The following is a 27,177-nucleotide window of genomic DNA, read 5'->3' on the forward strand; positions in this document are numbered from 1 at the left end:
GCCCTAAAAAATGCGGTATGCTACTCAAAGCAGTGTACACCGAGAATTGTGCTCTTGACCGGCCGTAGAGATCCGGTGGACTCCTGACCTGTCGGTTTCCTCTTTCCGCGTAAACCGGACCGGATCGTAATAACCGGAAACTCCCAGGGGCCAAAAGCCCAAAACGCTGCGCCGCTGAGGACGCTCGGTTTATAAGCGAAGGCCAAGAACGCCTCCAAGATGCGCAGGTGGGGAAGCAAGCCAACGGCGGCCGGAGCATCCTGGAGAGAGAAAGAAGGGGTGGTAGGTGAAACCGGAGGCGGCAGGAGTGGGAGGGAGGGGAGGCGAGGCCACGTCACCTCGACAGGAGCGCCCGTGCAGTCGGCGGCGGGGATGGGCGACTCCGGCGGCTCCGTCATGTCGGTGGACGTCGAGCGCATCTCCTTCGGCGGCAAGGTTCGGGCATCCCTTCTACCTCCCATTTTTTCCCTGCTACAGTTGATTTCTGCTCTCCGGGAGGGGGAGGACGGTTGGGGCCTTGGGGGGCGCGGATTGAGAGGTTTGGACTGGATGGCCGGTTGAAGCCAAGATGGTAATCTTGGGTTTTTGCTTCGCTTCGATTTAGTTCCTTGCGTGGTAGGGTTAGCTGTTCCAAAGGAAGCTGCGTTTCTTGATTTTTTTCCCCACCAACTGAGCTTGCTTGTTTTGGGTGCATTGTAGTATTGGTTTCAGATTCAAGCATTATTTTCTTGTAGGATTTGTCGAATCAGGTTTGTGGTTTATCGTAGTTTGAATTTGAAGTTCGACCACTAAATTGTAATTTCGGGGCGCACTGGCTTCTAGATTAAATTTCGTTGTCCTTCCTGCTTTGCCCTCTTTGCGCTGCCCCTGCCCCACATCCGTATCGTCGTTTGCTACCACTAGCTTGCCACTTGCTTCATGCGCCTCGGTGTATGCTTAATTGACAGCCGTCGCGTTGCATCGGTGAGGTGAAATTTTTCGGGTTGCGGCCTCAAGTGGGTGTTGGCCTCTACCTGCCTTTGCCCATGCCGATTTCTTTTCTCTGGTATATGGTCCTCGTTTAGTCATGTGGTCCTACACTCCTACATGATTTTGTGTACCTTGCTGATTCGATTTAAGTAATCAGTTGCCTGCTATGTGCGTGCTTATCACCAGAAGAAAAGAAACCATAAAGATGTGATTTTGACGCTTTTGGGGTGTAGCTTGGTTGTCCTAACTGCCCCTTTTTATTTCTCTATAACCAATCATGTTATCTCCGATTCTTTAGCTGTGCTTTTGAGCACAAACTTCCTCTAAATATCCCATCGCTTTCTGGAAGCAACTTAAGCAGGCAACTGATTCAGTGGTTTAGCTGGGCTTTCTTAGATGCTATATTTAGCAGGAAACTGTTAGTGTCATAACTTAAGCAGGCAACCATCTAGATCTCACCAGTCTGCAAATTGAATGGAAACAAGGTCTAATCGATTTAAGGTACCCTTTTTTCTGTATGGATGCTACTCTAACTTTATTTGTTGGTTGGGGGGTTGCAGAGCTTCTACATGGTCTGTGAAATCTAATGCAGTTAAATTTGATCTTCCATGTAGCTATAAAACTGTGATATCAATATTTTATGATGAACTACTCATCCTTTGCTTGTACAGAAATAGTTCTCGACAAATCAGTAGAAAGGGACTTCGGAAAGAAACTAGGTTAGTGCAGAGGGGCCAAAAGGCTATCTAAGAATATCTATATGGTTGGCTAGGGATACTATATTTATGGTTAGCTAAGTTTTGCCTATATCCAATTCTGGAGTGGTGACTGGTGATGTCCACTGAGCAGTGGACAAAATCTAAAACTTAGTTGCATTCCACACACATAGATATGTCCATGACAGATGCCTTTTCTTCTCTGCCAACTGGACCTTCTCCCAGACAACTGCCCAGGCCAGGCCAAAACATGGTAACTCTAGGATTATGATCCAATAGTTTTTTTTTTTGATAATACGATCCAATAGTTTGGGTTGAAGTTGCACTCATGGTTACCTGAAAATCTTTTAGCTCTGTTATTTGAAAAAAATGACTAATTTAGTGTACTAGTCTCTTTCATGATAGGTTATTGTTATGCATCAAAATTGGATGGGTGTGATGTTGTTGAATCATTACTTCACAGCCACTTCTCGTCATGCATATCCTTCCTGTGATGGAAAAGAACAGCTAATAATATTGTCCTAGCATTTGCTTTTCTTGATAAGTATTGTTTTTATCTATTTGCTTGGTGGAGGAATCACTTCCTGTTGGTACTTAATGCTGGCTTTCCCCCTTTTCTTGTCCATAGGAGATGTGGTCTAGGAACCATTGCTGTAGCATATCATGCTTTAGTGGAGCTCTTACGCTTTTCTTTATTAGCACTCTGCAAGCTTTTAGGGTAAACACATAGGAAACAAATGAACTTTGGTTGTGATTCACAGACTTTGCTTCGTAGAATCATAGATTTAATAGCAGGACATGCACATGGATTTTATTATCCGGTGTGAACCACAACTTGGTGGTTTAAAAATTTTGTTCTAACCATATTTTCTCCTAGTATTTACGCTTTCCTCTTGTTTCCTTCAGGAACATCATATACAAACAAACCATGGATCTGTATCTGTTGCCATATATGGTGACCATGATAAGCCTGCTCTTATTACTTATCCAGATATTGCCTTGAACCGTAAGTTTTACATTCATGCTTAACTTATGTTAGATTATTTAAGAATTCTGCTGTAATCTGACTGAATTCAACTATTGTTGATCAGATATGTCTTGTTTCCAAGGACTGCTCTTCTGTCCTGAAGCAGCTTCATTGCTGCTCCATAATTTTTGCATTTACCATATCAGCCCCCCAGGACATGAGGTCAGTGGAACTTGCTGTTACAGTGAATATATTATTTTTTTCGTTTATCTTGGCATGATGCATTAGAAAATTCTGGAACATTTTTTTCATGATTGCATGGTTTACTGTAATTTGGGAAATCATGCAGTTAGGAGCTGCTCCGATTTTGCTGAGCACACCGGTGGCATCTGTTGATGATTTAGCAGATCAAGTTGCAGATGTACTTGATTTCTTTGGGTAAGATCTTCTCATATTCTTTGATAAAGTGGTAGTGCTTGGAGATTTTCTTGACATTTGTGAAGTAACTTCTTTTCCCTTTTTTTTCCAGATTGGATTCTGTTATGTGTTTAGGTGTCACTGCAGGCGCATACATTCTTACTCTATTTGCAGTATGTGTTTCTTCTAAGCTAGTGTGTTCTATGCTGCTTCCACAAATGCTTAGTAATTTTTGTTCTTCATTGCAGACCAAGTACAGAGAACGAGTACTAGGACTTATCCTTGTTTCACCTCTATGTAAAGCTCCCTCATGGTCAGAGTGGTTTTATAATAAGGTAGCTATTCAATATTTAGCTTAAAAAAACCCTTTACCCTGCAGAATAATGATGTTGTACTGATAGATTTATTTTTCCAGGTAATGTCAAATTTGTTATATTATTATGGCATGTGCAACGTGGTAAAGGATATTTTGTTGCAGCGCTACTTGGGCAAGGTAATATAGTGACCATAGGTTATGTCATGTGATATTTGCGCAACTGTCCGTTGAACCTTTTTGTTTGAATTTTCTCCACAGGGAGTACGTGGATGCTCTAATGAACCTGAATCAGATATTGTGCAGGCTTGTAGAAGTGTATGCCCTAAGACTTTTCATCCTCCATTATCAATTGCCATGTATTTGTTTAAATTTATGATGCTTAACTCTTTTAATTCATGAAGTTTCTAGATCAACGGCAGGGCATGAACGTGTGGCGGTTTATTCAGACTATCAATGAGTATATCCCTTTCCTTGTCCAATTCTTATATGATGAACTCATACCTAGATATGTAGAATCAATATCCTGCCATGATTTATACAGGAGAAAAGACTTGACAGAAAACCTGAACCAGCTGCAGTGCAGAACTCTTATTTTTGTTGGTGAGAATTCCCAGTTCCATGCTGAGGCTGTTTACATGACTGCAAAGCTTGATAGCCGATATAGTGCTCTTGTGGAGGTATCTATTTGCCCGCACATTAACTTTTCCGCACATTGATTTTGGGGGTTTACATACCAAGTTTGGTATGTTCACAGGTACAAGCTTGTGGGTCAGTTGTGACCGAGGAACAGCCACATGCAATGCTTATACCAATGGAATACTTCTTCATGGGATACGGTTTGTACAGGCCAAGCCAGATAAACTGCAGCCCTCGCAGCCCTCTGAATCCGTTCTGCGTATCGCCGGAGCTCCTCTCGCCCGAGAGCATGGGGGTGAAGCTAAAGCCAATCAAGACGCGAGCCAACCTCAAAGTGTAGGAACAGATGATGAGAAGATGTAGGAACTGATGTGTATTCCTTGAATTTTTTTTTTTGTGTGTGTGGTGGAGTGACATAGCTGTTGTTACCATGATGTACATAGAAAAGAGGTTAGGTCGGTGAGGGTTGGGTGGGGGGGTGGGGTGTTTCGATTCCATTGATTTTTAGCCTTAAACAGTTGTAAATTGTCACAGATTATTTGTTGAAGAAAGAGAATAATAAGGGAAGATGAGCTGTTGCCAAAAGTTAGGTCTTCTCTTTCGTCAGTGCCATGGTTTCCTTTTCATCATCTTGTGAGCTAGACTGATGAACCATTTCAGCCTCCTAAATGATATTCAGACCTCAGGACATTGTTGCAGAAGCCTCCTGTGTTGGTCATCCTGACTCCTCTATCATATGGCTGGTGGTGTGTTGTTTGATTTTATGCATCAGTTCTAGTTGATGCGTGCAGCAGATCAGATGCAAGTTGGTTGGAAGAATGCTGAACTGGTTTGTCATGTTGCTGCCTGTCCTCAATTATCCAACTCGTGGGTGCGGTGGTAATCTTTATCAGATTTGGTGATTTTCATGTAACACAAGCGATGCAAAACTTGCTTGACAGTGCAGCTCTTAGCTATAAACCAAAGCAATGACGTCTTTGCATTTGTCATAGTGAAGGCACTTCGTATTCTACGAGTAGGATTTGAAATAGAAAGAGGCATAGAATACGCACCATTTGGTCCAGAAGTCACGAGATGATAGATTTGGAGCCCTCTTGTCCTTTTGTCCCCAGTTAGGAAGAAGTTAATTCTTTTTTCCTACAACAAGTGCCTATAGACTACAGTTATGAAAAATCTCAGTGATTAAGAGTGCAGGTGTGAAGTCTCCGAGGAAAATTATATGCTATTTTAAAGTTGCTATCGTGCTACTCCCTCCGTTTCAGATCATTTTTGACTTTTTTAAATTCATAACTATTGTTATACAACTAGATATACACTATATCTAGATGTATAGTAAAAATTATGTATCTTGAAAATCCAAAACTACCTATAATTTAAAATGGATAGAATATTTTTTTAAAACCAAATCAGAATAGTTGAAAGCATTTGTTATCAAAAGACAGACACACACTTAACAAATAACACCACCATGCGAACTAACCATACATTCATAGGGCGTATGCATCGCATGCATATCAGCATATATGTTTTACGAATGCACTAGTACAGGACTATAGGCTCGTACGACACGTATGTATTATGATACCAAGTTGTATTGTTTGGATACCATTTGCATAATCCTAACTCATGGTTGTACAGTATACATGTACCTATGAAAATAGTGGAAGAGTTGATTGACCACATTATATAGCCATTAAACATGTATTTGGTTGGTAGGACGAAGTAGAATGGGAGCTGCGGCCGGCGAGCCACGGAGGGAGGGTAGAGAGCGACAGCCAACTCGTGGGTGGAGGGGAGGCGAGCGGCGTCCGGGGAGCAGGTGGAGGGAAGGGGAGCGCCGATGGAGGGGAGCAGACGGAGGGGAGCCGAAGGTGATGTGATGGATACGATAAGGCTGCGCAAAAAGAAAGAAAGAAAAAATTAGGACGACGGGTGGGGGCATAGATGACATATGGGTTCCACTGTTAACGATGTCAAAATTGGCATTCATTCATCATTCTCAATCCCTCCAACCAAATGAAAAATTAGAATAAACTTAGCCTTCTCAACCAAGCACATGGTGGGATGGTTCCATCCCCAAAACTAGGGTAGGATCATCCCACCTTGTCTCACAACCAAACACATGTTTAGTTTCTAATGTTCAGATGGAACCAATAAGGTGCAATGAGTAGGGGCTATAGGAAGAAGAAAAGCAAAAAGAATGAATAAAAAGACAAGTGGGGAAAGATTTCTTGTTGCATAGAATGAGGAGGGGTGCTTTTACCTATTGCTCTTCCAAGCAGATCAGAATTTGCACAAATTATTATTTTCTCATTCAAAATATTTTTTGTTCCAATTAGATATATTTTACTTCATGAAAAAGAGATGATAACTATGAATAAAAAACAAATTCAAGTTTGGCTGTCATGAAGTGTGATGGAAGGCAACTTTTAATAGCGCCAAACACTAGTCCCATAACCATACTAATTTATAGAAATCCTGTCATGTGACAACAAGAGTCACCACAATTTGTATCAAATGTGAATAGAAGTTCCAAATCATCTCGAGAAGAATCACGCACTAAACCAACTAAATTGAACTGTTGGGATCCCAAGGATGTTTCCCTAGATAGAAAAGTGAAAATGGTGTTCTGACCCAACGGGATAACCTTATATGCACTCTTAAAATCTTAAAAAGTTATCCCTGTTATAGTAAAAGGTGGGGGTATTTATATCCCCTCATCTTCGTTGCGTGAATCATGAAATGCCCTCAACTGCATGGAATATCCCTCAACTCGTAGCGTAGTAGAACTACTCATACAGTAGTAAAACTAGTCAGAGATAGTAGGAAACTACCTAAAAAGTACTCGGGTAGGACTTCTGGACTCGTATCCGATGAGGACTTTCCTGTAACCCTATCCTCCTAAACTATATAAGGGCGGGCAGGGACCCCCTCCAAACATCCGATCACCCGATCACCACCTAAGAAAATATAAACCATACAGGACGCAGGGTATTACGCACTTGGCGGTCCGAACCTGTTTAAATCTTGTGTTACTTGCACCTTCGAGTTCCTGATATCGGCGACACCCTACCTACAAACTCACTACCTTAAGGGTATCCCTTGGTGGGCGTGGCGGTAAAACACCGACAGCTGGCGCGCCAGTAGGAGAGTTCATCGAGCATCCACTAGAGAACTCGATGGCATCGTTCAACTTCACCAGCGCCGTGCTCGACGAGGGTGCAACCTTCATCTTCGGCTCCTAGATCTGCATTGCCAACGGCTTGAGTGGCTTCAACAGCCAACTAATCGACTCCAGGAAGCGGAGGCCTCTACATCAACTCAAAGCAGCAACCTCAATGAGTTTGTCGACAACCTCAGCGAGTTGCTGCTCCCTGATCTGGCCCTGCAGATCGAAAAGATATCCGTTTTTGATGCGACTTTCACTCGTGATGCACCAGAACTAGTCGGATCGAACTCAGACTAATCTGAGGGGACCACACAATCTAAGTCCCTCTCCGATTTGGAGGAGTACTTAAATCTGCTGCTCAAGTTCAAGGACGTGGGAGCCACCGCTTGCCGGGCGGCCCCATTTTCGACAACTACTCGGACTCCAACGAAGAGTACTCGTCGCTTAGTACTACACCTTCAAGCCAGAGCCGAGAAGGACTCGGAGATGAGGGAGCCACCGCCCGTCGGGAGGCCCCCGCTCTTGAAAACCACTTGCAACCCGATGGTTACCCCTAATCATTTTTAGGCAACCATCTGGGTTTAACCATAACATCTATGCCGCAAGGCCGTTTCATATACTGGAAGGGCTTAGAGCCCCAAAGTACTTGACTACGAGTCCCGCCTTGTGGCCTTCATGCAGGAACTGCCCTTCCAGGAGGGCAAGCCTCTCTCTCCCATCGCTCGCGGAAGAGGGAAACAGTAGCACAGAGCTACTCGAGTATAGCCATACAACTAACAATTCACCGGATCATCAAGTCTACATGGCCTCCCTTTGCAACGCAGATGACGATGAGCTGGGTCCCGAGTACGACAACGAGCAACTCGCGGACGTCTCTGCCGACGAGCCCACAGTTGACACCCTGTAGGACGAGAACGAGGAGCACCGAAGGATCCGACGGGTGAAGAACACCAAGCGCGCCCAGCGCAGGCGGAACGTGGAAAATGCGCACGCAATCCAATGTACCTAAGAAACCTCAAGAATGCTTTTGCAGCAGCTGCGGATCGGGAGTACCGTACACCGATTGGCGCCATCGCAGAAGCAGCTCTACTAGTCCAACAACTACCACCCAACCCTGAGATACAAAGGCTGTAGTATCTGACCCACAGCGCACTCGTGCAACTCGACGGGCAACATCCACTGTCTTCTACTTGGAATCTGCCCTCGAGGTCTAAGTGCCATGGCGAAACTACGCTGATCAGTCGCACCCCCGGAGGAGGCCTCGGGAACCGGAGGAACGACAGTCGCCAGCGCAACGAGGGCCACCCGTCCACGTGTGGCAACGATGAACAAGAAGTACAACAATCTACTCGCCAACCTCGCAACCAGCATGGTGCAAGGCCTTAGAGCCAAGCTCCCCTCGAGGCTAGCCTTCATGACGCTCCCACAATCGACTCAGGCAGAAGATCAATGACGGCCACGACGCGCGGCGTGTTATCGAGGCAAGGTGAAGGGACCATACCGACAAGTACCATGATGACAATGACAACGACCGCTTCCCCACCTTCGCCTCCAACATCACCGACAAATCCTATCCCAAGGAGTTCAAACCAGTTGGAATCCCCAAGTACGACGGCAAGCAGGACCAGTGCAGTGGATCCGATGCTACTCCGTTGCCATCGAGGTTTCAGGGGGATCCAACTCCACCAAAGCTCTCTACTTCCCGGTAGCTTTGGAGTCCGCACCCTTCACTTAGCTTGAAAGCCTCAAGCCAAACTCCATCGACTCCTGGGCGGACCTCAAGCGGGCCTTCATCGACAACTTCCAAGGATCCATGATAAGAGCGGACACTCGCCACGATCTATCCCAGGTGAAGCAAGAGATGAACAAGACCCTGAGGTCCTACACCTGGCATTTCTTCGAGACGCACGCCACCATAGCCAACATCACCGACGAGGACGTCATTCGCTGCTTCCAGAATGGCCTCTTCTCGAAGCACACGTACCACAACTTCGGATGCAATCGCCCGACTACTGCCGTGAAACTGCGCGACTTGATGGCACGATGGGCTGATTAGGAGGATGAGGAGAACGATCGCTTCCCCAAGCGCAACAACGACAAGCAGGGCAACGGCAACAACCACTTTGACAAGGGCTAGCGGAACCACTGGGGGAACCCCCGAAAGCGCAAGCCAGACCGAGAAGTCATGGCTGTTGAGCACATTCCGCGAGGCAAGAAGCTGGGGAGCAATCAAGCTCAGTTTGAAAAAGTCCCACAAACGATGCCCGATGCACCTGAAGGCCTAGCACAAGCTCTTCGAGTGCATCAGCCTCCGCAAGTCACTCAACGCTCCACTCCTCCCTCAAGATGAAAAGCGGAAGCATCTGGAGGACGACGATGAGGGTGACAAGAAGGGGGCTCAAGATTTCCAAGACGCAAAGAATGTCATCAACATCATCTTCGGTGGAGAAGATGGCTTCCCTTCCAAGCGCGCACAGAAGTTGACCCTACGCGAAATCATCTCTATCGAGCTCGCCATACAAAAGCCTCTGTGATACAGCGAAGTACCGATCTTCTTTTCCAGGGATGATCAGTGGACTAGCTTCTCCGAGCCGGGAAAATTTCCGCTCGTCCTAGATCCTGTCGTGGGGGGCTTATAGCCGCCCCGAGTACTCATCGACGGCGGGAGCGGCCTTAACCTGCTCTTCGCGAGTACTCTGAAGAAGATGGGGTTGGATATTTCCAAGATGCTCACCCCTAGCAGAGCTCCATTCTTCGACATCGTTCCGGGAAACGCGGCTACACCATTAAGTTTAGTGGTCCTGTAGTCACCTTTGGGATGAAGGCCAACTACCGCACGGAGTACGTCAATTTCAAGGTGGCTGACTTCGAGTCGTCATACAACGCCATCCTCGGCAGACCAACATTGGCCAAATTCATGGCCGTGCCTCACTACATCTACCTACTACTCAAGATGCTAGGCAAGACAGGCGTCCTCACGTTTCGCGGTGACTTGAAGAAGTCGTACGACTGCGACCAAGAGGCGATCGAGTACGCCGCAACATCACGCGGGCTAGAGCCTTCTGTGGAAGTCTTCGTGGCCGCACAAAAGCTCACTGACTCAGAGATGGAGATCTCTAGCCAGAGGCCTAGCTAGTCGAGGGTTAAACCCAACCCCAGCGACGTCGGCGTTGAGGCCATCCAGCTGCAAGAACGCGACTTGTCCAAGACTGCTTTGATTGGAATAGCATCGAATCCATTGGCGCGGGTCTTGCTTGCAGTCATACTTGGGGATCCTGATTGGTTTAAAATCCTGTCGGGATGGTCCCTTCTCGTTACCTCGATGATTGTAACATCCTGAAAATTTTACCCAGAAATCACGCGCTAAGATTTTCGTTTTCGGGAACCGTTCCACCGAAACCCTAAATTTCCCGGCACCCGAATCCAACCGCAGTCATGCCATCTTTTCCCCCTCGTGCAGCGCGCGAGCGCCGCGCGCGCGTGACCGACCAGCCGCAGTCACCGCCGTGAAATTCGCCGCGCGGTCGCCGCCGCGAATTCCGCCGGCACGTGTCGTTCTTTTTCCTCCTCTCGTTCCCTGTTTTCTTTTCCATTCTTTTCTCTTTTCTCCCTTTTTCCTATTCCCTTTTTCCCTTTCTCCTATTTCCTTCTTCCCTTTTCTTTTTCTCCTCTTCTTTTCTTTTCCTCCTTCCTTCTCCTCCCTGTTTCCTCCTCCTTCCTCTGCCACCCGGCCACGCGCTTGCCGTGGCCGAGCGCACGCGCCCGCCCGCGCGCCCCGCGTGCCGTGTCAACCGCCGCGTCGCTCGGCCGCGACGTCGCGCTGCCCGCCACTGGCACCGAGCTGCTGCCCCACGTGCACGCGACGGAGCTTGCGCCGCCCCGGCCTTTCCCCTGCGCGCGCCACTGTGCCTCCTGCCGCTGACGCCGCCCTCGCCGTTCGCGCCGCACAGCGCCCGCACGCGTGCCGAACTGTCGCGTCGCCCCGGCCTCGCCGCCCGCGCCGCCGCTCCACGACACGGGCACCATTAAGGTGCCCCGCACCGCTCGCCGGCCCCTCCCTCACCGGCCACCGCCGCCCCCGCCCCGGCCGCCTATAAAAGGGGCCGAGGAGCACCGTCGGCACCCCCACAAGCCACAGCGCCAGCTAGCCCCTCACCTCCTTGCCCCCACCACCGCCGCCACGGACTCCATCACCGGCCGCCGCCCCCCACCGCGGTCCCGCCTCCTCGCTGCGCCCCAAGCCGAGGTGAGGAGGGGAATAGGATCCCCTCGCCTCCCTCCTTCTTTTCCCCCCCCCCCCCGCCCCGACCGCCGCCAGGCCCCGGGCCGGCCGGGATTCCCGCCGCCGGACCTCCCCCTCCCTCCCCTGTTTCCTGTCAACGGGAGAGGAGGAAGAAAGGGCAAAATGCCCGATAACCCCCTGCCTTTGCTCTCTTTTCTAAATAAGGACCCCCCCTCTCTAATAGCCCCCTTTCGCAAAAGAAACCCTGCCCATTCTATTATTTCGAATTGAATCCCTCCATTACATAAAAACCCAACAATGCCCGACCCCCTCTAGCATGCCCTGGGTATCGCTGGGTTTTGCAATTAGGCCCCTACCCATTTCAGATAATCGCGAGTAAGCCCCTGGACCCCCGTTTAAGCCCTGAAACCACCTTTAGCGCGTCATTTTATGTGCGAAACGACCTCCGATCGACCCGAAACTTTACCACGCCTTTTATAGTATAGTTTTAGCCATGCCATCAAGAAACCACCCAGAGATACCACCCCTAACTCCGTAACTAAATTATTTCCGATTCAAGCCCAACGATAAAAGCTTTTAGTTCTTTCGCTTGATTGTGTGTCTGTTTGTTTGCGTCGTAGGACACGGAGTGAACGACGAGGTTCTCGACCGCGACCAAGCAACTGAGGACCAGTTCTGCGACCCCGAACCCGAAGGACAGTGCTTCGATCAGGACTTTCCGCAAGAGTTTGACGATGGCAAGTTCAATTCCGCCCTTTGATGCATGTTTTTGTCCTAGTTTTTATGAACACAACCCAGTGGCCTGTTTTATAAAATTGCATGGTTTTGCGTGCTGAAAACATGGTAGGATAGCCACCCTTGTTTGAGATAACCCTACCTTGACCACCTGATTTTATAAAGAAAATGTGTGTGTGGGAAGGGATAAAATGTGGTTTTGAAAAGTGAGTTAGACGAGATGGATGGTACTTCTGTGTGAATTGCCGTTGGTGTGCTCGTACCTGTGTGGTTGAGCGAGGAAGGGAGATATCCATCTTGTCACCCCTAAGGACCGAGTTGATGTGACATCTCACCTAGCTTCTTGTCGTGCGAACCACTTGACCGTTGTATGGGCAGCGGCTTAGCATAAATCCCACTAGTTAGCCTGATAGTCATCAGGAGAGCTGAGAGCAACGGGTAGTCAAGGAGAGGGGATAAGCTCTGTGTGACTTATGCCCTGGTTAAACCTCGGTGGTAGGTCGAATGACCCCTTGATGGATCCCGTGATGGCTAGTCAGGTCTAGCTAAGGTGGGTAATGGCTTTGTTGGGATCTGCACCGGCACTAAGGTGTTCGTGCTGTGGTACCCCACCTGTGGGTAAAGTTGCACACCTCTGCAGAGTTGAAAATCTATTCGAATAGCCGTGCCCACGGTATTGGGCAAGTTACGGTGTGGTCACATAACTAGTGTTTCTCTCTGGGAATGATTGGACTGGTGTGAGACGTTTGGAAGGTGTTCGGCAGTTGTGCCGTGAGCTACGGCGGACGGGGAGTCCGGTAGCATTTTCAAACTTGGATCCTGTGTGGATCAACACTGTGTGCTCCTTGGTATAAGAAAACCTGTTTTGAAAAGTGCTTTTAAAACGAACCCCTGCATATGACTGTGTTTTCCGCAAACGAACCGTAACCTTATCCTTGGATTATCCTGTGCATTAAATTCTATTATACCCCCCCCTTCCGTGGGTGTGATTGGACTTGCTGAGTACGTTTGTACTCACCCCATTCTTACTTTTACAGTGGAAGACCCAGACTACATCCCCGAAGACAACGAGTAGGGTTTCGTCCTGCACCCAGTCTTGCCTGTGGTTAAGGCCACCGTTGGACTCCGCATGGCGCAAGACTCTGATGATTCTCTTTTCGTAGCCAGTGTAGTAGTGTGGGTTCTGGTTGTAATCCTCGCGATAGTGGCGCTTCACTGCCCATTACCGCGTAGAGTTGTACGGTGATGTACCATCTGATGTAATAAAAGTGTTATCAGCCTCCTGGGACTGATAAATCAACACTTTTAAGTCTTCCCTGATGGGGGGACGCTTCAGGTGGTATCAGAGCCGTAGGCTGGCCGTAGGACGTGACACTAGGAGCGAGACCCCATTTCAGACCCTAGAATTTGTCCCGATTTAGAAATTTTCTGCAAACACTCACCACTGGTCTTTGCCTTGTTCCAGATGGCTGGCAATGGATGGGTTAGCGGAATCTGCCACGCAGAGCCCGGTCTCCCCAAGTTACTATTGCTCAGCCTGGAACGCGTTGGGATCATGGAACCACCGGAGTATGCCTACCGTGAGTACATCGCCGGAGGCACCCTTCGGTGCGACATGATGGTTTTTGTGGAGAGAAGCACCCGCTACCCTGATGTGGACCCTTGGTTCATCTCCACCGCTGGTTTCCGCTTCCCCGACACCTACCGAAAGGCCGCCCGTAAAACCCTGCGACGACTACGTGTTATCTACAGGCACTACCTTCAGCGGACCCCTATGGGATTCTTCCCACCCGCTGAAGGAAGAGGGCGCACTTGGATTGCCCGAATGAGGAGACTTGGACGAGAAGAAGAAGACCTAGAAGATACGGTCTCCCACCTATCCATCTACCTGACTGGCTTGGATGCACTCTGCCGCGAACAGTCGGCGCAACTGAAGCAGCTAATCCGTGGGATTGAAAAGATAATCAGGAGCTGGAGGAGCAACGAACAAGAGCTGCAAACGCCGAGTATTCCGTAGCCGCCCTCCAAGTCCAGATACAAGAATACGAGAACCGCAACGGAATAGGTGGATGGATCGAGGAAGAAGAAGAAGAACCCATGGAGACCCATTGGGACAAGGGTACTCAGACCGAAAACGAGATGGATCAGTTCCTTCCAATAAAGAAGCGCTCTATCAGGACCGAGGAAGAATCCCCATGATAGGATTAGCACCCCTAGCAAAAACCCTACCCGAATGACCACGTATCCATAAAAACTGTACCACCCTTGTTGTAATAATAAATATCATCTACTCCCTTTTGCACCTGTACCAGGTTGTTTACCCTGTTCCTGTTTCAGATGGCTGAGGAAGGATGGACCCAGGGCGATTGCCAAGCTGCACCTGGATTCCCCAGCCTCTTAATCAACACCCTGGAGGACCTTGGCGTTACGGAGCGCCCAAGGTACTACAGCCGAGAGTACGAGCACCATGGTACCCTCCGCTGCAGGGTGATCCTGGTCATCGCCAGGAGCAACCGCTACCCCGACATTTAGCCTTGGCGAGCGACCGCCACGGGGTTTAGACACCAGGACACCTATCCTTTGGCCATCAGAAAAACACTCCGTTATTTGTGCCGGATTTTTGAAGAACACCTCGCCCCCACGCCAGCGAAGTTCTTCCCGCCGGCCATCAGGACCCCAGTCTGGGAAGCACGCATGAGAAACCTGGAACGACGTCGCCACGAAGAAGGCCCCCTGTACCAAGTAGCTACTTACCTAGCCGCCCTGGATCAACTTTTTGATGAGCAAGCCAACCTTCTAAGGGAGCAGACCCATCGAGCCGAGCAAGCGGAGCTCGCAGTAAGGATACAGCAGATCCGAGCCGCCCACGCCGAGGCGAGAGCCGCAGCCGCGGTCAGTAGCGAAGCAGTCGCCCAAGAAAGCCTCAGGCAGGCCCGAGACCGGCGTATGCAAGATTGGACCCAAAGCGGAACACCAGTCCCGGCGATAGGGGAGGACCATGTTTTACTCGGGACGCCCATCATAGGATGGGGACCCCTTTTTGGAAACACACAAGCCCCACCCGGGAACCCTGAAAGCTCTGCTGCCGCCGTCGAAAGGGATGCTGAAGCGCAACCCCTGGCCGGTGGAAACCCAGAGGACGGCGAGCAAGGATCACTCGCGCTCTCCGCCCCAGAAGAAGGCCTGCCCCGCGAGTAAAATGACCGGCGCCACCCTAGTGATGTGCCCCCAGCCATTTTTGTGTTGTACCTGATCCCAGACGAGTAGTACGATACCTAGCCTTACCCTAAGTTGTAACCCCCCTTGCAGTAATAAAATGGTTTGTGCTTGTTGTTTGCTGGTTTGTTGTGTGCTGATTATTTATATGAGTACCGGCAGGAGGTAGATTCTGCCTTATATATACGAATTAAACAACTTAAACATCACATAATCATAACCCTAGTTTACCCAATCAACAGGTGACCCCCCGGAACGTCGCGAGGGCCTCCCGTGGCCGGAACCCCGTAGCCGCTAGTGTCGGAGCACATCCCGTTGAACAAGATCTTCCCCAAGGAGAACAAGAAGTAAGCCAGAACCGAGGGGGAAGTCAAGAAGGAGAACAACTACCACCACCCCCACCCCTCGGAGACCTGGCACAGATCATCCATAACCAGACCCTCATACTGGAGACTCTGACGAATGCCCTCATTAACCGGCAGCCACGAGGGCAGAATATGAACGACAAGCTGACGGCCTTTCTAAGGACCAAGCCACCTACCTTCGCCGGATCCTGCAACCCGTTGGATGCTGACGACTGGTTGCGAGTGATTCAGAGGAAGCTCGAACCATTCGAATGCCAGGACCGGGATAAAGTCCTTCTGGCAGCCCACCAGCTCACCGGAACAGCATTATCCTGGTGGGAAAACTATTGTGCCGCAGCCGAAGATGCCTCTACCATCACCTGGGGAGAATTTGTAAGGGAGTTCCGCCGCTACCACATTCCTTCGGCCACCATGAAGCGCAAGGCGGATGAATTCCGTGCACTACAACAAGGAAGTATGTCGGTGGAAGAATACACCCACCGGTTCATGGAATTGGCCCGGTACGCGCCGGAAGAAGTGAACGACGACGATAAGAAGCAAGACATGTTCAAGAAGGGGTTAAGCCCAGAACTCCGGACCTTGCTTACTCCCCAGATTTATCCGGACTTCAACACCCTGATGAACAAGGCCATCCTCACAGAAAGGGCCAAGGCCGAAGAAAGAAAGGACAATAAACGCAAATTCCTGGAAAGTAAGGCTCGCCAACAAGACCGCTTCCAAAAGCCGAGGAACTCCAACTACACTGCACCAAGATCCCAGGCCCCAATGCAGTATAGGACTCAGTCCCAAGTGACTGGATCACGAGCCTCTGAAGCACAGCCCAAGAGTCAGAATACCATGAGGGCCCCGCAGAACAACACAAGCCTGGCCGTTTCCGACAACAGCAACGTTAGGGCCTGTTTCAACTGCCGTGAGACAGGGCATTTCATCGCCAATTGCCCTTATGCCAAGAGCAAGCCGGCTACATCGGCCTTCTCCAACACGGTGAATGGACCCAGACCGGCCCTGACCGGTGCCAACCGAGTGCCCGTCCGCAACAACGATGGCAGCCAGCAGGTGAAGCAGCAATCATTTGGACGAGCCCGCGTCAACCACATCGACGCGCAGGAGGCTCAAGAAGCTCAGGGCGTAGTGCTCGGTGAGTACTTAGTCAACTCAGCCCTGGCAACAGTACTATTTGATTCTGGAGCATCGCACTCGTTTATATCCTCGAGCTATGTGGAGAAACACAAAATACCTACGGTATTACTAAAAACACCCCTATTAACCCGGACGCCTGGAGGCGACATTAATTGTCAGTTGGGTTGTCCACGGGTAAGGATCAATTTAAGTGGGGTAGACTTTCTAGCAGATTTGGTAGTACTTAAGCATGGGGGAATAGACGTGATCCTTGGGATGGATTGGTTAAGCCGACACAATGGTCTCATAGGCTGCACTGATAAAGTGGTACACCTAACCAACCACGAAGGAGTACAAGCGATCTGCCGTACCCGGGATAGTAAGTATGAACCAATAGTATTTAGCATGGAAGCCAAGCCCTTAGAAGGAGTCCCGGTAGTAAGCGAATACCCAGATGTGTTTCCCGAAGAGCTTCCCGGTATGCCGCCAGATAGGGATATAGAGTTCGTCATAGACCTTATCCCCGGAACATCCCCTATAGCCAAGAGACCCTATAGGATGGCGGCCTCGGAGTTAACAGAATTAAAGAAGCAACTAGAGGAACTGCAATGAATTGGCTTCATTAGACCGAGCTCGTCACCGTGGGGAGCCCCAGTGCTGTTTGTTAAGAAGAAAGATGGTAGTATGAGATTGTGTGTAGATTACCGGGCACTGAATGAGGTTACCATTAAGAATAAGTACCCCCTCCCCAGGATTGATGACCTTTTCGATCAGCTAAAAGGAGCCAAGTACGTTTCCAAGGTCGATCTAAGGTCAGGATACTTCCAGCTCAAGATTAGAGAAAGTGACATCCCTAAAACAGCTTTTGTCACACGCTACGGGCAGTTTGAGTTCACCGTAATGTCCTTCGGACTAACCAATGCCCCTGCTTACTTTATGAACCTCATGAACAAAGTGTTTATGGACGAGCTGGATAAGTTTGTCGTAGTCTTTATCGACGACATACTTATTTACTCCAAGAGTGTTCAGGAACATGAACAACATCTGCGGGTAGTGTTGGAAAAATTAAGGATGCACAAACTATATGCAAAATTTAGCAAGTGTGAATTCTGGCTGGAGAGAGTAGCTTTCCTTGGTCACATCCTGACTGCGGAAGGCGTGGCAGTGGACCCAGAGAAGGTTGAAGCCGTATCCAATTGGCAGCAACCGACTAACGTAAGTGAAATCAGAAGTTTCCTTGGATTAGCCGGATACTATCGGAGATTTATTGAGGGATTCTCTAAGATAGCCCGACCCATGACGGAACTTCTTAAGAAGGAGAAAAAGTTCGCTTGGACAGAATCCTGTGAAAGAAGTTTTCAAGAATTGAAGCGAAGACTGACAACCGCCCCAGTGCTGACCCTACCGGACATTCATCGGGACTTTGTCATTTATTGTGATGCATCCCGACAAGGATTAGGGTGTGTACTGATGCAAGACGGAAAGGTTGTTGCATATGCGTCCCGCCAACTCAGGACTCATGAGCAGAATTATCCGACCCACGATTTGGAACTAGCAGCCGTAGTGCATGCCCTTAAGATTTGGAGACATTACCTGATCGGAAATAAGTGTGAGGTTTACACCGACCACAAGAGTCTGAAGTATATCTTTACCCAGCTGGATTTAAATTTAAGGCAGAGAAGATGGTTGGAGTTAGTCAAGGACTATAATCTGGAAATCCATTATCACCCCGGAAAAGCAAACGTAGTAGCCGATGCCTTAAGCCGGAAATCCTATGGACCTAAGGACGACCATCTGCGCGAGGAAATGGCACGATTAAATGTGCACATTGTTCCTCGAGGTTCCAGCCATATACTAAACGTCCAGTCAACCCTAGAGGATAGAATTAGAAGAGCCCAAAGCTCGGATCGGGAGTTAGTGAAGATTCGCAGACAGACTGGAGAGAACAAAGCACCAGGCTTCAGAGTGGACGATAAGGGCACGTTATGGTACGAGGATAGGATTTGTGTACCCCGGAGTGGAGACTTTCGGCAGATAATCATGGACGAAGCCCATAACTCGGCCTACTCCATCCACCCAGGATCCACCAAAATGTATATGGACATAAGGCAAAAGTATTGGTGGTACGGAATGAAGGCGGACATTGCACAATTCGTAGCTCATTGTGATACCTGTCGAAGGATCAAGGCCGAACACCAAAAACCAGCAGGGTTGTTGCAACCTCTACCTATCCCGGTTTGGAAATGGGATGAAGTGGGGATGGACTTCGTAGTGGGTCTACCCAGGACGCAGAAGGGGCATGACTCCATTTGGGTAGTAGTGGATCGACTCACTAAATCGGCCCATTTCATACCTGTGCGAACTAATTACGGTGGGGAGAAGCTAGCAAAACTTTACATAGAAAACATAGTAAGATTGCACGGAGTGCCTAGCAGGATTGTCTCGGATAGAGGGACCCAATTCACCTCTAGGTTCTGGAAAAGCTTGCACCGATCCATGGGTACCAAACTGGACTTCAGCTCGGCTTATCACCCGCAGACGGATGGTCAAACCGAGAGGGTGAATCAGATTCTAGAAGACATGCTGAGAGCATGTGTTCTAACCTACGGAAAAGATTGGGAACAAAGTCTGCCGTATGCGGAATTCTCGTATAACAACAGTTACCAAGCCAGCCTAGGCATGTCCCCGTTCGAAGCCCTCTATGGTAGAAAGTGCAAAACTCCCCTAATGTGGTCGGAAGTAGGAGAACGTGCCCTAGAAGGACCCGACTTTATAAAAGAGGCAGAAGAAAAAGTAGCGGAGATCCGCGAGAAACTGGAAGCAGCTCAGTCCCGGCAAAAGAACTACGCGGACAAGAAAAGGCGAGAAATAAGTTTTAACCCAGGCGAGTTTGTTTATCTCAAGGTCTCGCCTATTCGAGGGACACGAAGATTTCAAGTGCAAGGAAAATTAGCCCCTCGATACATCGGACCGTACCAAGTCTTAAGGAAAGTCGGAGCCGTAGCATATCGCTTGAAACTGCCAGAAGAGATGTCGGATGTACACCCCGTGTTTCACGTCTCGCAACTAAGAAGGTGTTTAAGGATACCCGAGGCGGAACACGTGCCGGTAGAAGCAATAGATCTGCAGCCGGATCTGCGATACCAGGAAATACCGGCCAAGATTTTGGACACTGTCACCAGAAGGACAAGGAACTCCGAAGTGCGGATTTGCAGAGTTCAGTGGAGCAGGCATGGAGTGGAGGAAGCAACATGGGAACGCGAAGATGCTCTGAAGAAGGAGTTTCCCCATTTGTTTAGGAGCTAGCCGAATCTCGTGGACGAGATTCATTTTAAGTGGGGTAGGTTTGTAACATCCTGAAAATTTTACCCAGAAATCACGCGCTAAGATTTTCGTTTTCGGGAACCGTTCCACCGAAACCCTAAATTTCCCGGCACCCGAATCCAACCGCAGTCACGCCATCTTTTCCCCCTCGTGCAGCGCGCGAGCGCCGCGCGCGCGTGACCGACCAGCCGCGGTCACCGCCGTGAAATTCGCCGCGCGGTCGCCGCCGCGAATTCCGCCGGCACGCGTCGTTCTTTTTCCTCCTCTCGTTCCCTGTTTTCTTTTCCATTCTTTTCTCTTTTCTCCCTTTTTCCTATTCCCTTTTTCCCTTTCTCCTATTTCCTTCTTCCCTTTTCTTTTTCTCCTCTTCTTTTCTTTTCCTCCTTCCTTCTCCTCCCTGTTTCCTCCTCCTTCCTCTGCCACCCGGCCACGCGCTTGCCGTGGCCGAGCGCACGCGCCCGCCCACGCGCCCCGCGTGCCGCGTCAACCGCCGCGTCGCTCGGCCGCGACGTCGCGCTGCCCGCCACTGGCACCGAGCTGCTGCCCCACGTGCACGCGACGGAGCTTGCGCCGCCCCGGCCTTTCCCCTGCGCGCGCCACTGTGCCTCCTGCCGCTGACGCCGCCCTCGCCGTTCGCGCCGCACAGCGCCCGCACGCGTGCCGAACTGTCGCGTCGCCCCGGCCTCGCCGCCCGCGCCGCCGCTCCACGACACGGGCACCATTAAGGTGCCCCGCACCGCTCGCCGGCCCCTCCCTCACCGGCCACCGCCGCCCCCGCCCCGGCCGCCTATAAAAGGGGCCGAGGAGAACCGTCGGCACCCCCACAAGCCACAGCGCCAGCTAGCCCCTCACCTCCTTGACCCCACCACCGCCGCCACGGATGCCATCACCGGCCGCCGCCCGCCACCGCGGTCCCGCCTCCTCGCTGCGCCCCAAGCCGAGGTGAGGAGGGGAATAGGATCCCCTCGCCTCCCTCCTTCTTTCCCCCCCCCCCGCCCCGACCGCCGCCAGGCCCCGGGCCGGCCGGGATTCCCGCCGCCGGACCTCCCCCTCCCTCCCCTGTTTCCTGACAACGGGAGAGGAGGAAGAAAGGGCAAAATGCCCGATAACCCCCTGCCTTTGCTCTCTTTTCTAAATAAGGACCCCCCCCTCTCTAATAGCCCCCTTTCGCAAAAGAAACCCTGCCCATTCTATTATTTCGAATTGAATCCCTCCATTACATAAAAACCCAACAATGCCCGACCCCCTCTAGCATGCCCTGGGTATCGCTGGGTTTTGCAATTAGGCCCCTACCCATTTCAAAAAATCGCGAGTAAGCCCCTGGACCCCCGTTTAAGCCCTGAAACCACCTTTAGCGCGTCATTTTATGTGCGAAACGACCTCCGATCAACCCGAAACTTTACCACGCCTTTTATAGTATAGTTTTAGCCATGCCATCAAGAAACCACCCAGAGATACCACCCCTAACTTCGTAACTAAATTATTTCCGATTCAAGCCCAACGATAAAAGCTTTTAGTTCTTTCGCTTGATTGTGTGTCTGTTTGTTTGCGTCGTAGGACACGGAGTGAACGACGAGGTTCTCGACCGCGACCAAGCAACTGAGGACCAGTTCTGCGACCCCGAACCCGAAGGACAGTGCTTCGATCAGGACTTTCCGCAAGAGTTTGACGATGGCAAGTTCAATTCCGCCCTTTGATGCATGTTTTTGTCCTAGTTTTTATGAACACAACCCAGTGGCCTGTTTTATAAAATTGCATGGTTTTGCGTGCTGAAAACATGGTAGGATAGCCACCCTTGTTTGAGATAACCCTACCTTGACCACCTGATTTTATAAAGAAAATGTGTGTGTGGGAAGGGATAAAATGTGGTTTTGAAAAGTGAGTTAGACGAGATGGATGGTACTTCTGTGTGAATTGCCGTTGGTGTGCTCGTACCTGTGTGGTTGAGCGAGGAAGGGAGATATCCATCTTGTCACCCCTAAGGACCGAGTTGATGTGACATCTCACCTAGCTTCTTGTCGTGCGAACCACTTGACCGTTGTATGGGCAGCGGCTTAGCATAAATCCCACTAGTTAGCCTGATAGTCATCAGGAGAGCTGAGAGCAACGGGTAGTCAAGGAGAGGGGATAAGCTCTGTGTGACTTATGCCCTGGTTAAACCTCGGTGGTAGGTCGAATGACCCCTTGATGGATCCCGTGATGGCTAGTCAGGTCTAGCTAAGGTGGGTAATGGCTTTGTTGGGATCTGCACCGGCACTAAGGTGTTCGTGCTGTGGTACCCCACCTGTGGGTAAAGTTGCACACCTCTGCAGAGTTGAAAATCTATTCGAATAGCCGTGCCCACGGTATTGGGCAAGTTACGGTGTGGTCACATAACTAGTGTTTCTCTCTGGGAATGATTGGACTGGTGTGAGACGTTTGGAAGGTGTTCGGCAGTTGTGCCGTGAGCTACGGCGGACGGGGAGTCCGGTAGCATTTTCAAACTTGGATCCTGTGTGGATCAACACTGTGTGCTCCTTGGTATAAAAAAACCTGTTTTGAAAAGTGCTTTTAAAACGAACCCCTACATATGACTGTGTTTTCCGCAAACGAACCGTAACCTTATCCTTGGATTATCCTGTGCATTAAATTCTATTATACCCCCCCCCTTCCGTGGGTGTGATTGGACTTGCTGAGTACGTTTGTACTCACCCCATTCTTACTTTTACAGTGGAAGACCCAGACTACGTCCCCGAAGACAACGAGTAGGGTTTCGTCCTGCACCCAGTCTTGCCTGTGGTTAAGGCCACCGTTGGACTCCGCATGGCGCAAGACTCTGATGATTCTCTTTTTGTAGCCAGTGTAGTAGTGTGGGTTCTGGTTGTAATCCTCGCGATAGTGGCGCTTCACTGCCCATTACCGCATAGAGTTGTACGGTGATGTACCATCTGATGTAATAAAAGTGTTATCAGCCTCCTGGGACTGATAAATCAACACTTTTAAGTCTTCCCTGATGGGGGGACGTGTCACACCCGATTTATAAGAACATAAATCGAGCAATCATATATGCGCCAGGATCAAGTCACGCATATATACAACAGATCATCAAGATATCACAACACATGTCACGAATAACATTAATATAAAACGTAAATGAATCAATATAATGAATTATTTTTATTACAACCGAATCAAGAATCGGTTCAAGAGTTGCGGAAGCTTAAAAGGAATACATGAAGAGCTGGGCGCCACAGGGACGTCGACTGGGAGACAAACGCCTAGAAGTCGTCGAAGCCGCTGACGTAATCCTCCACGTTGCCGGGCACTGAGCAGCAGTCGAAGATATCCGAAATAGAACAGAAGAGTAGAAAGACAAGTGTGAGTACAGAACTAGTACTCAACAAGTATAACACGAGCATGAGGCTCTAGGGTTAGCTGACTCAACTGCATTAGCTTTTAGTCTTGGCAAAGTTTTATTTAAGCTAATTACTACAAGTGGATGAATTACCATAAACCCAATTGCATAATAAATTAATCAATATTAATTAAGAACTACTGAGAACCATCCAAACCAAAACCACCCGGGGAACCGCCCTCGTCAAAGGTTGATAACCCCACTAATCAGACGGAGGATCTGGGCCGCTCATGACTGTGAGCACAGCTGATATATCAGTTTTACACTCTCGAGAGGTTGCACAACTTTACCCACAAGTCGTGAGCTACGCTAGTTGTTCATCACACTTCCTTAGGTGAGATGGCTAGCAAGCACACTACGAGACCGTTACAAAGGACACGTTGGTAAGGTGTAACCGCTAAGGATTCTGGATCAGCAACGATGGGGCCCACCTCCGGGGGTACAAGACACACAGCACAGACCAAGCCGGAGGAGCAGGGACCATTGAAGCTTACCACCCCTCTTGCCCACGCAGGTAAGTTACTCCCGAACCAAAATGACCTAATTAATAAGTCAAGACCGTCCCATACCAGTCTTGTGGTTGCGCGGTTGTCCCAGGTTGTCGCTCTATGAACCGGTCCTTATGGAGAGTGGCCAACCAAGCACTAAGCACCGTGCTGGCCCCCTAAACCATGTTTCTAACAAAACATCTTTTAAGGACGCACAAACCACTCAAGCACACAGCACAGAGGGTCGGCTCCAGAATTAAGTTGCATAAGACCATTAATCAAATTAATTAAAAAGGACCAAGATTTGTTATAGCGCAGCAACCTAGCACAACTAACCAAAATGCAACCCAAGGGATATATAAGGATATAAAGGTGGCTAGGAAATCCTTATAGGTATACAGAATTAAAATGCAGTATGAAATTGTATTTAAAAGTGATAGGAGGTTCATGTTATACTTGCCTTCCTCGTACTCTCCCGGCTGCTGCTCGAACTGCTCGGAAGACGGCTGCTCCTGGTACTGGTCCAAAGGCTCCGCGTCTACTCACGATCATCAAGCATAGTCCACACATACACACATGCACAAACAATAGCAAAATATAAGAAAACAGTACAACATCACATAAAAACAGCGTACAAAACTAGCCTAGAACTAATCTACGCGTTACAACGATCGCGTGCATATAAAGAACACCTAAAACGGAGCTAAAACGCGAAAACTGCGCTTAAAACAGGATCCAGGGACCTAATTGTAAGAAAAACTGAGCAACCAGGGGCTTCTGGGCAAAAACCGAGGACTAAAACCTAATTAAACCCTAGATACAGGGGCTAGTACGAGAAAACCCAAGATATGGACTGCGGGTACTAAATCTGGAAAGCTCAGGGGTCTAAACGAGAAGAAAAGGACCTGATCGTAAATACTTTTGAACTGTGGGTGGACGGCGGTTTGATTCCCGGGAAATCCGGGGGTTCTTTAGCAAAAGAAGCGGGCTGAAGCGGTACCTTCTGTTCTGAATCGTTGGATCAAACTCGGGCGGCTCAGATTAGATCTGCTAAGCGAAGGGGTACGCGCAGATCTCACCCGTTGGATCGGAATCTAACGCACCAGGGCCTATCATAATGGAAATCAAATTCCACGCGCCGGATCAGGAACGGACGGCTCAGATCCAAAGCAAAGGTGAACCGGTATCTTCTAATCCGGATCGTCGGATCGCGATCCGGCGGCTCCGATCTACTTCGGCTCGATCTAATCTCGTCCGCTCGCCTCGTATCCTACGGCTCGGGCAGATGGGCGCTCGGGACGGCGGCGCCGGCCACCGGAGCTCGGCTCCCGCGGCGGAGGCTCGCCGGCGATGGCCGATCTTGGCCATCCGGCCTCCATCCGGGACGAGATCAAGTCCTGGAGGTCGAGCACGACATGAGGAACTCGTCTAGGCGCTCAGGAAGGCGGATTAGGGCTCGGGTAGGGGATCCCCACGGCGATGGCGGCTCGGGACGGCGAACATGCCGGCGTGCGCGCGTTCCGGGCTCGGGTGCGGCCTACAGCCTACGACAACTGGCGCAAAAGGAGCAGGGGATGGAGGAGGAGCTCACCAAGGTGTTGTAGAGGGCGGGGCTACAGCGGAACAGGGAAGTCGACGACGACCGGCGGAGGAAGCGGGGCGGCGCTCGTGGGCAGGTGGCAGCAGAGAGGCTCGGGCGCCCGTGACCGCACGGATTGGTCGGGGAACTTCCTGCGGAGGTGGAAGAGGGGTCATGGAGGCATGGGGCTCACCGACGACGAGCAATTGCGGCGGCGGATGAACTTACCCGCAGTGGAGCTCCGGGGCAATTCGAACGGAGGAACGGCCCGAGGTCACAGATGAAGGGCTCAGGAGCTCCGGGGTGACGAGGCGGTGCCGATGCGCAAGCTCTCGCTGGCTGTGGTGCGGTGGAACGGCGTGCCCACGGTGGCGCAGAGGAGAGGGTGCGGCGGAGGAAAAGGGAACCGGCGGCGCTGGGGGTCCTCGGGCAACGCAGGAGCTAGGGTTAGGGTTCGGGGGCTGCCCTTTGTACAGTGGCGGAGCCACACTGGCGTGCGGGCCCAGAGCAGGGGGGGTCGCCGGAGATCTCGGAGGGGGGGCTGTTACGCCGGGGAAGGAAGAGGAAGGGGAGGAAGAAAGGGGAGAACCGGCGCTGACGTGCGGGGCCCGCGGTCAGAGAGAGAAAGGAAGGGAAAGGAGAGCCAGCGCGCGGCTCGGGCTGAGGGGGAAAAGGAGATGGGCCTGCTTGGCCCACGCGGGGAGGAGGGGAAAGGCCCGAGGAGGGGAGAGGGAGAGGGAAAAGGGGAATTGGGCTGGGCCAAGGGTTTGGGGTTGGGCTGCGGGCTGCTTTCTTTTATTCCTTTTTCCTTTTCTATACTCTACCCATTCAAACAAAACCATTTGAATTCAAATACCATTTGAATTCAAATCTACACACTCAACACAAATAAAACAATGCTGCGGCATGAATGCACAAACACTTTAATCCTATGATAAATTTTATTTTCTTGCGTTATAAAATTACTTTAAATACGAGATAAACTAGAGAAAACCCTGGAAAATTTATTCGAGCCCAAATAAATTAATTAAAAATTTGAGGAAATTACCTGAGGGTGTTACAAACCTACCCCCCTTACAGGAATCTCGTCCCGAGATTCGGATAGGCTAGCTAGCAAAGAGATCGGGGTATGTCTTCCTTAGCTCGTCTTCTCGCTCCCAAGTAGCCTCATCCTCCGTATGATGACTCCACTGAACACGGCACATCTTGATCTTCTTATTTCTAGTAACCCTCTCAGATGTCTCCAGAATCTTCACCGGATGCTCAACATAGGTCAGATCCTCCTGCACATCCAACCCTTCGATCGGTGCTTGCTCTTCTGGCACCCTCAAGCACTTCTTCAGCTGAGACACGTGGAACACATCGTGCACTCCTGAGAGATTAAGTGGCAACTCCAAACGATATGCCACCTCGCCTTTCCGTTCCAACACCTTGAACGGACCAATGTACCGAGGAGCTAGCTTCCCTCGTACATTAAACCTGCGGATTCCTCTCATCGGCGAGACCTTCAGATATACATGATCA

The 27,177-nt window shown here is 50.1% G+C and overlaps 1 protein-coding gene across 3 annotated transcripts; it reads left to right on the top strand.

Moving 5' to 3' along the window:
* Positions 1 to 204: 204 nt before the first annotated feature.
* On the top strand, positions 205 to 4,488 carry LOC112889933 (protein NDL1-like). Of its 3 annotated transcripts, XM_025956736.1 has the most exons (11): positions 206 to 435; positions 2,592 to 2,691; positions 2,777 to 2,874; positions 3,002 to 3,090; positions 3,182 to 3,242; positions 3,318 to 3,404; positions 3,485 to 3,562; positions 3,644 to 3,700; positions 3,787 to 3,842; positions 3,927 to 4,062; positions 4,140 to 4,488. In XM_025956736.1, the coding sequence occupies exons 1-11, from the start codon at positions 220 to 222 to the stop codon at positions 4,359 to 4,361; spliced, it is 1,200 nt and encodes a 399-aa protein (XP_025812521.1). In that variant the 5' UTR covers positions 206 to 219; the 3' UTR covers positions 4,362 to 4,488. The 3 variants fall into 3 exon arrangements, with proteins under 3 accessions (XP_025812520.1, XP_025812521.1, XP_025812522.1); XM_025956735.1 differs by having other exon boundaries at positions 205 to 435; positions 3,787 to 4,062; XM_025956737.1 differs by lacking the exon at positions 206 to 435 and adding an exon at positions 508 to 1,688 and having other exon boundaries at positions 3,787 to 4,062.
* The last annotated feature ends 22,689 nt before the right edge of the window (positions 4,489 to 27,177 follow it).

The sequence above is a fragment of the Panicum hallii genome, chromosome 4, assembly GCF_002211085.1.
Source record: "Panicum hallii strain FIL2 chromosome 4, PHallii_v3.1, whole genome shotgun sequence".
Lineage (NCBI taxonomy): Eukaryota > Viridiplantae > Streptophyta > Magnoliopsida > Poales > Poaceae > Panicum > Panicum hallii.